This window comes from Dermacentor silvarum, chromosome 10 (assembly GCF_013339745.2).
Source record: "Dermacentor silvarum isolate Dsil-2018 chromosome 10, BIME_Dsil_1.4, whole genome shotgun sequence".
NCBI lineage: Eukaryota > Metazoa > Arthropoda > Arachnida > Ixodida > Ixodidae > Dermacentor > Dermacentor silvarum.
The window spans coordinates 28,043,086-28,055,453 of NC_051163.1; the positions used below are offsets into that span (position 1 = coordinate 28,043,086).

The following is a 12,368-nucleotide window of genomic DNA, read 5'->3' on the forward strand; positions in this document are numbered from 1 at the left end:
CCGTGTGCCCTTCGCATGTGGCCCTGAAGTAGTGTTTTTCAGGTTCCTTTGCAGCCTCAAACCCTGTGTGATGGGAACACAGTCTTTAAACATTAATGATGTGCTTAAAGGAGTGAATGAATACAGTATAGTAAAGTACATTTGGGTTACAGACTGTGCACACATGAAAACTTCGCTTTAGTTAATGAGACAGCTCATCCTGGTTTAATTCCTGTGCTTTTCGTGGTGGAAAACATCGTTGTAGTAAACAGCTAGTCTCTGCAAAGCAGCCGTAGGTAAATGTTAGCAGCTTTTAAAGTATGTAGCATCGTGCCAGCTGAAGTGACCACTGGGCCGAAATCGAAGCTTTAAGCAATAATTAAAGACATGTTGCGATGTGTGACAGCAGTCTTCTGAATAACTCTAGACAAAGATATAGCACATGCCCCTGTCGCTAGCTATTGTTTCCAGTTTTCAAGCTTGCTGCTTCTCTGCCTGTGCTCAGGTGTAAACAATGTTAATGATCAATAGGCTGATAAATTTTGTTGAGTTTTTAGGAAGTACTATTTGCTAAACACAGTATTTGAAGTAAATCTGCTTATAGTAAATCCGCAAGTGTAGTGCTAAACACTTGGCCTTGTTCCAATGGGTAATTGATGCTGCTGAATCTCTTTAAGATAAAACACATAGAGACCTTGAACATCTGCCTTGTCAGAAGTATAGCTTAAGGGGGCAGCCTGGTTCTGAAAGTGATATTTCCTTATGTCAACCCATCTGGATCAAATTATGCATACTTGTTTAGTTTTGCATGCTTGTTTCAAATATTTTGTTTTTTACGCAGGTCAGTTATTTGACGAGTTGATTAAAATTAATTAAAAACCACATGCCATTGTTTCAGGCCTCTATTATGAGAAAATGGCGAAATACACATTTAATTTTAATGCATGGGTCAATAGCCCAAAAGGTTAAGAAGGCAATAATGCAAGCGTTTTTAAAAAGTGGTCAATATAAGTGTCATCATTATACATTCAAGTTCACATCTTGCAGTGTAGGAACAATGTGGCAAGAAATAGAGGAAAATAGTTGGAATTTTAAGTGAGAACCTTAAAATCTTCTTGCATTACACCACTTATCATATATGCAAATTTCAGCTGCAAAAAAACTTTTGATTCTGCATGCTCTGGGTGTCTGAGATATCATCGCTAGCAGATTGCAACGAATAAAAAAAAATGTATTTGCTAGAAAATTGCAAAAACAACTCAAGATAGGAGGGGCACGGGTTTATGGAGTTAATTTTAAAATTGTTATTACTTGACCAAAATATTGATCCTTGAAGTGAGATACCTTATAGATTAGTGAGAAAATAGCTATAGATTTAGAAAATGTCAGTTTGAAGAAACTTTTTCGCGTTTTTCGGTCTCCTAAGACCAGGCTGTTAACAGAAGTCGACTGAGCCCTTTATTAAGACAAGTCTACTAGCCTATGGGGAACTCGACCAAGGCTCCCAAACTGTTCTATATTAAGCAGTAATGGGTTCCACTGTCCTTGTGTTTGCCTATATTGTACTGTGCTTAAAAGTGAGCTCTTTTCACCTAGATAACACAGTTTAAAAGACATAACTCGCTAGATTGGTGCTTAAGATTTTATAATCTGCTGTTTAACATTGTCTCTTGTTTCTATGACTAGGCAAGCAATGTTCTGTTCTATGAAAAAGTGTGTAATCGCACAACAGGATTACACAAGCTGTAAGGCAGGAAGTGACTCAGTGATAGAGTCAACTGTGGAGAAATTGACACAAGCACTGTCGCTTTCTTGTTTTTCACAGGGGAAGTGAGAGTGAACAGGCAGGCGCTCGCTAGTGGTAAATTTAGCTGTTCAACATTACAGTTTGGGTTTGTTTGCGGCTATTTATAGTTGGTGCCAGTTGTCGCTTGTTATTTACTAAGCACTCATGGCACCAGTTTTACATCCTCCTGCCTTCTGTTCATCTTGCACGACTGCTTTGGTACCCAGGATACGTTGGCAGGATTTATACAGATGCTTGTCAGAGCACTGCCTGGCATTTTCAACCAGGACTAGGACAGTGACAATTGTGTTCCTGCTACATTCACTCACTATGGTGGCTCTGTGGATGTGATGTCGTGCTGATCGGCTAGAGGTCATGGACTGAATTCCTGGTCAATGTGACTGCGGTGGCATTTTGATAAGGCAAAATGCAAAACTGCTTGTTCATTTTGATTTCAATGCTCAAGAACCCCAGGTGTTCAATATCAATCTTGAGCTCTCCACCATGACACCTGCTCTAGCTCAGCTGTTGCTTTGGGATGAACCGATCAATGAATGAGTGAATCAATCGACCAATCATTTACTCATTTACATTGCATTCCAATTCATTTTTTCCCTTTCTCTTAGCTCAAGTGGGAGCGATATTCTTGAAATCGGCAATTTGGAACTGTAAATGTCACAGTAAAACAAGATTGGGTGATAACAGTTAAACAGTATGTAATAAGAACAATTTTATTATATAAACTTGGGCATGGATTAAATGAATTAAGGCTTTGGAATTTGTGTGATTATTGAAAAAATTGCTCTCTGTGCTTGAAGGCATACAGTGTACCATTAGTGCACAAGTTTGAAGGCCGTTCGTTTCTGTGTGCAACTCACAAAAAGTGTGATATCACAGATTTCCTAGTATACAGGGCTGCCAAGTGCTGATCCTGTGAACGCAACTAGGAAGTCCCTGTGACAGCTATTGATGCAAAAGTTAAGGCACACAAATGTAAACGTAAGTAGACAGTGGATCCACTTACAAAAGCACTTTTCAGGACCAGTGTGCAAACGTAGACTTGCATGTTTTCTGCATTAATTTTGAAAGCTAAGTCACCTCAGCGTGCATCACGGACAGAACTGACATTTCAGCGTTTCACATTTCGATGAAGCTTCTGTGCCATCATTACAAGGTCTTGCATGCTTGCAGGGTGACGGTAGTCATTGAACACCGAGCAGAAGCGGAGGCCCTGTGCAACGGTTCGAACGACGCAATGCCTGCGACCGATGACAAAGTCGACCCCACTCCGAGCACTAGCGCGCAGCCAGTGCAAAACGGCGAGTCCGAAGCGCAGTCCAAGGACACGCAGCAGCCATCAGACAGCAGCAAACGAAATACCATAACAGAGGACTGGTAAGTGTTTGTTGTTTTTCTTTTCTGTCAACTGTGTCCAAATTCTACATGTGCTTGGTGTTCTTGACTGTGAGCTTTGCCCTATCAGTCATCTACTCATCCCTCAGGCTCTTGGCATTTAAACCTTTTGTGGTACAGTCAAACCTCAATATACCGAACATGAATATGATGAATTATTGGATATAACGAAGCAAAATTATAATATGTATAAGCTGTCATCTTGTTCATATATTCATGTATATATGAAAAAAAAATATATATATATAGACTTATATATGAACACTTAATGAATACTGGTGCTGACCGATAATTCGGACATACTTATTTATAAGGACAGCTACGCGGCACCACCACTGGCCTCCTATCCTAGATTTAATGTATACCAAAATTTCGGACACCTTACAGAGAGCTTTGCGATAATTCGTACTCCGACTGCACGGCCATGTGGTGATTTGGCCACCGAGTCAAGCAGATAGTGTAGCGATTATTTCGTTTTGATATGTCGCCGGCATGGTCGTGAAAAGCATGAAAAAGAATATCATGAACGGCATCGCTAGAAAATCACTGCCACGGATTGTCTGGGTGAAAGGCAAGCGTGTGTGTGTCTAGCAATGCCTTGACAAACTTAGGCCATAATCTCGGGCGATCATTTTCGAAGCTACTTTCACATTCGTGATATTTTGCGTGACTAGCACTGGACGCACTAACGGAAGGCAGCATTTCCGCACAGTTATAAGACAGCGTGCTTGGCACTATGCCAAGAATGCTGCCGCTCGGAGACGCCAATGCATCTTGCGCTAGTCATGCGACAGATAGCGTGGTTGGCATTGTGCCAAGAATGCCATACTTGTAGACCCTGATGCATGTTGCGGTAGTCAGGCGAAATTTAAGGTATCCTCGGAAGGGTGACGATCTGAGAATAGAATACGGAACACCGTTTTTGGCCACTTGTGGAATAAAGTCACTTATTTTCTGGCGAATCCAGCAGTTTGGGCTCCTTATTTTCAGACTGTTTGGGAGTCCCCGTCGAGTCTGAATTATCCGTCAGTGACTGTAAATGCTTATCACGAAAATTAGATGTTTCCTTTAACACTGGACCGTATTGTACACCATTTGCCAACAGATTTACTTGTTTATGGTCAGAGATTTTATGCAGTGCTTAGCCTGTTCAAGGTACTACTCTTTACTTTTGCATTGCTTTGCAGTTAAGTGCATTTAACCATGTTGTGGTCATATAGGTAAGTGTTAGATTAATACTAAAGTTTGAGAGAGCCTAAAAGGACACTTCTTGCCACATTTGCAGGTCCATCAAGGACAATGTTGAGTCGGGAGACGAAGCATGCTGCACACGACTCTCGCAGCTAATTCACCGCAAGGCGAAGGAGCTGTCCACTCACCTGACGAAGCCACCAAAACCGCTCAAGCCCCTCAAGGAGAGCAAAGGACCACCAGCGCAACCAAAAAGCTTCGGTGACGAAATTCCAGGAGGGCGGCACGGCATTCGCTACGCTGACGAAGACACTGAGGCCAGCTCCGACTATCAAGACGTCGACTTTAAAAAACTCACAGTGGCGGAAGTGACTACTGTGTCTGTTCACAAGGAAGGCACGCCCAAGCCGGTTGTTGAAGAAAACGAATACGAAATAGTTGAAGTGCCTCGTGAAGAAGTCAAACCCACACCCCTGCCCGTTGCCCCCATTATGGTCATTATAGAAGACGAAGCAACAAAGCAGTCCGGCGTCATTCCCGAGGAGACCCAGAAGAAGACACGGTCTCTGGAAAAGCCCAAGAGGCCACCGCCGCCTAAACCAGAAGCAGCGAAAAAGCCGCGCGTTCGATTCGGAGTCGAAGTATTTCCCTCTGACATCATCGCTGCCATGGCTGCGAAGAAGAAAGGTAGCGGTGCCACGACGGAATCTAATGTGTCTCAGTCCGCGGCAGCCAAAACAGAAGCAGCTTCAGCAAAGGACACGCTTTCCGACAAACAGGTGCAGGAGGAGACTCCTCTGGAAAACCCCATTCTTGTCCGAGTCAAGGAGAGGGAGGAGCCAAGTCCCGTGCTTTCGACCAAGATGCCAAAGTCAATGTTCCCCGCCTCATCTCCCGTCAAAAAGGTGAAGCCCCAGCGACCTCCTCCTCCGAAGATTCCTCCCGCCGCTTCGTCGCCTCATCCCCCTTGTTCACCTCCGCCTCCCCCTTCATCACCTCCCAAATCCCTAGAGGAGACAACAGCGTTACCTGCTAGTGCTGCGCCGAGTACGACCTTGGAAAGCACTCCTGTCGCAGCAGATGAAAGCAAGAGTTCAGAACCTGTCGAAAATGCTGTTCCCAAAGATTCGGTAGTTGTGACGGAAGAAGCTAAAGTCATTCCAACAGAAGTGCCTTCATGTTCCCCCATTGTTTCTGAAGAACCTGTGATAGATAGCGAAGTGGTTGCCGCTGCAGCAAAAACCGTTGCGGATGTTTCCAAGTCCAGCGAAACTCCACGAAAGAAGCGAACACCCCCGCCGAGGCCGCCACCTCCAAAGTGCAAGCCAAAGCCAGTGGAGACAGCGGCGGTGGCCACAGTGAAGCCCACAGTTTCCCAGAAGCCAGTGGTTTCACAAAAGCCTGGGACCCCGCAGAAGCCTGTGCCTTTGCAGCGGCAGGTCGTTTCGCCGCCGATGTCCAAGCAAGCAGTTCAGTCCGGCATGAATGTGTATAGTCAGACAGATGACCTCGTGATGTTTCGTGCGAAGAACATCGTAGCCGATCTCGATGCCCTCTTGGCTCAGAGGGAAGCGGAAGAGGCGGCACGGGCAAATAATTTGTCCTGCATCGAGGCATCTCTCAAAACAATGGCGCGGGAAGCCGCACATCAATTTAAACCATTCGAGGATTCAACGTGCGGAACTCTTGACTGCAAAAGAGAAGACGTTCCACAGGCTCCACCACGAAAGCGGCGGCAGCGCTCGAGGACAGTGGAGGCAGTCAGGGTCTCGGGAGAAGAGCAGGCCAGGCGACTACGGAGAAGCCGCTCGCTGTCGGACGCCGATATCCGAATCAAAACGGCCCAGAGGCTTGGCCACGAAGACAGTTCTGATGTTGCAGCTACTATAACCGAAACATTTGTGATGGTCTTGGAGTCGCCTCTTACGAAAAAGGAGCTGAAGGACCTGTACACTAATGTCACGGTAGCCCCTACAAAAGAGCGTCGCTTCAAGGACGTCCCACATCCGGTACCTACAACAGGAATGCGTTTCAGACCTCTTCCACCGCCTCCACCTCCACCGCGAGGGAAGTTGAAGTTGCCAACATCATCTGCGCCAAGTTCTGCCGACGACAACCCTTCAACTCCACCAGCAACAGCAGCAGCAGCTGAAAGTGAACCTCCAAGCGCTCATCCGAGGGAAGCTCCTGCCCAGGAACCGAGTGAAACCCCAGCGGTGCCCGAGAGAGTTGAAATGAGGACAAGTCCAGCTAAGCGTGATTCCAAGCGCGATTCCAAGCGTGATTCTAAGCGTGATTCCAAGTCCGAATCACTCAGCCGGCAAAGCACCAAGAGCGGAAGCACATCTCCAAAGGTTCAGCAGAACGGGGAAGCGAAGGCATTCCGGCTTTCCAACAGCACCTTCTACGGGCCGCCGCTCGAAATCCCGCCGGAGGCGCAGAGGGGTGCCGAGTCACCGAGCACGGAGCCCAATGCCAGCAGCGAAAAGTCACACTCCAGCTGGTACGACGACAGCGATGCGTCGGGCGACATCGCGGATGTTGACTCGCCGGCAGTGCCCAGTGACACTGACCCCACGGTCAGCTCGCGCCGCTCGGACTCTTCTCCCGGGTCGGTGCAGCGGTCGAAGACGAGGCTGAAGGAGAAGAAACGTGCGAGCGCGAAGTTTTACTGTGACGTCGAAGCGGAGCGAGGAAGTTCGACGGATGGCGACGTGCCGCCGCGTGCTTCCTCCAGGGCGAGCGGTTCGGACAAGATGGTTGAGGCAGCTGAGAGCAAAGGGGAGGACACTGACGAACTCCTCGAGATGGCTGAAGGTCTGCAGAAGGAGATGACTAAAGTCCTGGTTGAAAGACAGAAGAGGCTGCTGGAGACATTCGACAGCGAGCTGTCAGCGCAGAGGGGTGAGTGCCCACTTGGCAATGATTTTGCTCTGCACTTGAAAATGAGTTACCAAGCGTGAAAGAGAAGTGCGCGTTCGCTGAAACTTCGTCTTGTAGGCTAGTTGATGTGTATTTGTTAGCATAATTGTCTGCACGTAAAAACACAACCATATGTGGACACACTGGCAGTACAAGCGCAAACTACTAAGTTTATTGCCTGCATCGCCTAAGAATGCATACATTGGTGCACCTTGTAGTGCGCTTTCGCAGGTGGAAGGCGAAATAGCACTTAATGAACCAGAAACGCGATTCCAGGGAGGATTGTGTTTTTGCTTGTCTTTTGGTGTTATTGGTTGTGTTTTTACACACAGACAATTCTGCTATCAGAAGTTCACATACACCAGCAGGAATGTCTGATGTGCACAATACACTTAACGAAGACTGAGTTTGAATGTACTCATTGTTCTATGTCTTGGGTACTGTCGTTTGCTGCCTGCCCTCACCAAGCTGTATTCTATTTCTTACAACTGTCTGGCCAGTGTGGCCTTCAACACTGCACTTTGTGCATGTTGTGAAAAAACAATAATTCAAAATTTTATTGAAAGCGGTCTGATGCATTCTAGCATTTGAAAGTGTACTATCACATCAGAATATACCGATGAGCATTTACAGCAAGGAAGATGGGCACTGAATAGCTTTACAAAAAACAAAACGAGGTTCAGGATTTACAGATTGTTTTTACTGAAATGCAGTTTTGTCAGAACAGTCAGCTCTTCAGTTACCTTCGAAACAGTCAACACACAATTGTTGAGTAACCTTCTTTTTGTTATAAAACAGTCGATCACTACCTCCTCTCTAACCAGCACCTCAGCAATTTTGTCGACGTTATTAAGATGCCTGCCAAACACAGATTACTCAACACTAGGTGCTATAGCTGTAAATTTAGTTTTACTTCAACATGGTTTATGTTGAGGTGCTTTAAACTACGTTCTGAGGACATGCAGTGATTTTTCTGCACTAAGAAATCACAACCGTCTTGTCAGTTTGCCACACCTTGAGTCAAGAGAGAGCAAGTACTTGAAATATGTCATATACTAATTATTAAGGCAAAAGCCTTATATGTCTCATCGTTCAGTCGACCTTCAATGTCCTTGAGCGAAAACTGTGTCGTCAAAGCGAAATTGTACGCGATGATGACTCGGTGTAGTAATTTTACTTACTACACTGCCCTCGTATCGTGTCTTAACTATATGCAAACGCTCACGCAACAATTGGGATGGTGTGCGGGTCACCTTCGTCATTGTGTTAAGAGAGAGTTAATTCAGGACTTGAATCCACTACCTTCAGTGGGAGTCGAACCCTCGAGCTTATGTGGTAGTCGAACCCACGACCTTTGGTGTTAAGGCGAAGTTAATTAATACAGAGTTAATTAAGGCACTTGAACCCACGACCGTTGGTGGGAGTCACACCTATGACATTTGGTGTTAAGGCACAGTTAATTAAGGTAGCGTCAATTAAGGCACTCGAACCCGTGACCTTTGGTCGGAAAAAAACAAGTAATAAGAAGTAACAATTCATTCAAATGACAATGTCAGGTAATTAAATGAATGTCTCCTGAGCGCACAGGCTTTTGCCTTCACCCTCTTTAGCGTACTGCTAAAGTGACTGTCATTTTTTTTTTTCTTGTTGCACTTATCTGTTGTGGGGTCTCACGTGCTCTTGGGTCATAGGAACGACAACACAGTAGTGCAAACAGTAAAAAGGGCATTTATTGCACCTTTCATACACTAATGCATACTAGCCGAATTACTACGCATAGAACATTCACATGGGCGCGCGACAAATCAAGGAAGTCTGACTCACCGCGACCGGATAGCGAGAGAATATGTTCGCCCCATGCTATCACACCATCACCTAATCGTTCACGTGTACGGTCACGGGAACGGTGGCGCATTCGAACGATCCGTGTTCGTCCATACCCGTGCCCGGCTCCTAGCCGCGCGAGACGGTCTCGCGAAGTGTGGATTGGTGCACGTGTGGGACGTCTGCATCGCTCACCGACCCCAACCCGAAGAGGAACAGCCTTCTCTCTGTTGCGCCCGCATAACCCCCCGCCGTCAGGTGGCGTTAGCAGCGCAACACTAGCGCCATCTCTCGTAATATGCTGCAACTCCACTGCCGTAAAGCTACGTGGCAAAGCCGGATTACAGGAGACGGGAGCCATGCGGTGAAAACAACATCAGGGGACGCGTGAGAGTCGCGCATCCCCACACTGTTGAGCTTCGAATGCATTACGCCTCTGCTTGTTAACAAAAGTAGCAGACTCCTGCTTCCAGACTCTGTCCTGCTCAACCGGTACATTTACACAATATTTGGCATTCTGTTATTTTTCATTTTTTGCTTTAATTGTTCTCAAGCTTGGCTTCATATTCTATGAAGAGAAAAAAAAAAAATTCTGTGCACTAGCTCTGTCTAGTCTGTTAAAGGGCTAAGGAAGGTTACTTAACGAAGGCTGTTTTGACCAGTTTTTCTAATGAACGAGGGATCCACTTGAATCCCGAAACGGCACTTTCTATCTGTGAGATTCGTCAAGTGACCTGTCTGTCCACTGACAACACAAAACAGTGTGTCCTATAGATTTAACAAAACGTTTACATCCCAGAAGACACGGAAAAAGGTTAGCCAGTTAACGTAACAGGCCGTGAGGCATGTTGTGAATTCCATGAGATAAGGCAGGTGTGTCACTGACCTTATATTTTAGGTGCTATTGTCTGTGAACATTAAGGCGTAACATCAATGATTTCTGCAGTAGGAAAAAAAAAGCAAGAAAATCAGCCGTATTTTATTTATATTCATATTCTGATGAATTGTGATTATCTGTTTATTTTCTATGACTGACCACGATTGACCAACATTAATTGGTGCATTACCCATCAGGGTGGCGCAGTGGCTATGACGTTCTGCTGGGGAGCACAAGTTCGCGGGTTCGATTTCCAGCTGTAATGACTGTATTTCAATGGGGCTGAATTGCCGTGACGTTCGTGTTATCCAGATTTAGGCGCACATTAAAAACCCCAGGTGGTCGAAGTTATACGAAGATTTATGGGTACAGTGAAACCCCGTTGATATGTTCCTCAATGCCGCGTTTTTCCCAGCTGATACGTCGCATTTTTGTGGTCCCTACCTAAAGCCCATTGACTCCTATGTTATTATGTTCCCATTTCGATACGGTGTCATTCTGTAACATTCCTGCTTCTTACGTTGCATTTGAATGTGGCGATCATGCAAATTTAGTAGTGCAGAGGCAAGTTTGGAAGTATGAAATGCCAGAAGTACGCGATCGTCAGTCTCGATAAGCCTGCCATGGCGTGGTTGCAGCTTTTGCCGGCTCCCTAAAGTCAGGTTTGCCACAGAACATTGTACATGTTCATTAATTATACATGCATACAGAGCTGTTTCTGATGTTGCTGTGGGAATTTGCGGCTTTCATTTACGTTTACCCGGCTGTGAAGTTTTTTCCCCCCACTGTTCCTTTGAGAAATGTATCAGTGGGGTTTTACTGTAAAAGTGCGCCTTTACTGTCTCTGAGGACACTATATTGGCGAGAGCCAAATTGACAGCAGGAACGCATTATCCACATATGTGTCAGGACTCAGTATAGAGTGAGGCTGCAACCTGGGGAAATATGCTTGGGCAATCACTTTCGGAGATGGTTTCACTTTTGCGTGATATTGCGTGACTCGGCACTGGACATGTCTGCATATACGGCCGACAGCTTTTCTGCCACTGGGCCAGGCTATCTTCACACAATGACGAGCGCTGTTGGCTGTGTACTATGACGCGCGCAGCGCTGAGTCTTGCAAAATCTTGTGGAAGTGGAAACTATCTTTGAAAGTGATCTCCCGATAATACTGCCGCTGTTCTCATGTTTTGCCTTTATATGTTCCGGCGTGTCTGGAAGCCTATGAGGGCTTCATTTACTTCCTTATCAATCTTTTGCTCCAGATGTTCTGAACCTGTGACTATACTTTGTATTGTACAATATTATTATTATTATTATTATTATTATTATTATTATTATTATTATTATTATTATTATTACAACTACTACGTGAAAAGGAGTAGCTGTCACCATTACAGGTGACAAAATGTATTTTTATTTTTGTTTCAACAAAAAGACGTAATTAAAAAAATTTTTCTTCTTGAATTTGTGAGTTTGCTAGTACACAGATGGGGCGTTTATGGGAGCAGTGGTATAATCAACAGGCGACATCCTATGTATACCAGATATTAATCAGTAGAAGAAGCTGCCGAAAGGTCGGGAGTTGATTCAGTTCCATATGCCACTGCCACGCTCCGGTAATTGAGAGGGCAGTAATAAGCTCAATCAGCATCATGCTGTATGGTTCGCTGATAAGCAGTCCGGAAACAGGCACATTTTTCTTGTTCGGGAGAGAGAGAAGAATTATCAAGGGCTGAAGAGGCTGGCCTAGCCATACGCCTGGCATGCAGCTCTGAGTGATAGGGTAAAAGGTGATAAGGAACAATAAAATAGTAAGAATAGTTGATGGATGGAAGAAATGTTTCATTTTTGACGGGATGACTCTCATAAAGAAAGATAAGTAAAAATATTATTGCAAATAAAAAAAAAGAGAAAAAGGAACCAACACATAGACATTCATTTAATGAAATTGATGTCAGGACAAAGAGAGATAAGCGAACTTGGTGGACTCGGCAGGGCCCGGTTAAGGCCTGTGTCATGCCAAAAAAAAAGTCAAAGGTGACTTTGTACCACATAAGGTATATTGTTCATGCATTGCCTGAGAACATTCTGCAGTTCAAAGTCTGCATTGCAGTGGAAGTTTAAATAACTTTTTCAGGCTGCCCTTGAAGCTATTGAATGTTTATAGGTAATAACCATGTGAAGCCATCATAAAATTAAGCCACGGAAAGCTTAGGGAAAACTAACCGTTTTAATTTTTATTGAACTGTAGGAGTAGATATAGAATGACAGTTAAATCTGCAATCAAATTTATATTTTTAATAGGAAAAGGGTAATGAATGTGAAAGAAAGCACAACTTTTTTGGCCAGCGGGAGTTGAACCTGCAACCTCTG

At 45.0% G+C, this 12,368-nt stretch overlaps 1 protein-coding gene across 6 annotated transcripts in view; it reads left to right on the forward strand.

Moving 5' to 3' along the window:
• The window catches only part of LOC119466240 (FYVE, RhoGEF and PH domain-containing protein 1-like), a 53,089-nt gene that overhangs the window by 13,899 nt on the left and 26,822 nt on the right, over positions 1–12,368 (forward strand). For all 6 annotated transcript variants that reach the window (XM_049656949.1, XM_037726720.2, XM_049656946.1 and 3 more), the window contains 2 exons: positions 2,957–3,160; positions 4,464–7,273. In XM_049656949.1, coding sequence (XP_049512906.1) covers positions 2,957–3,160; positions 4,464–7,273 — 3,014 coding nt within the window. The remainder of the gene's footprint in view (positions 1–2,956; positions 3,161–4,463; positions 7,274–12,368) is intronic.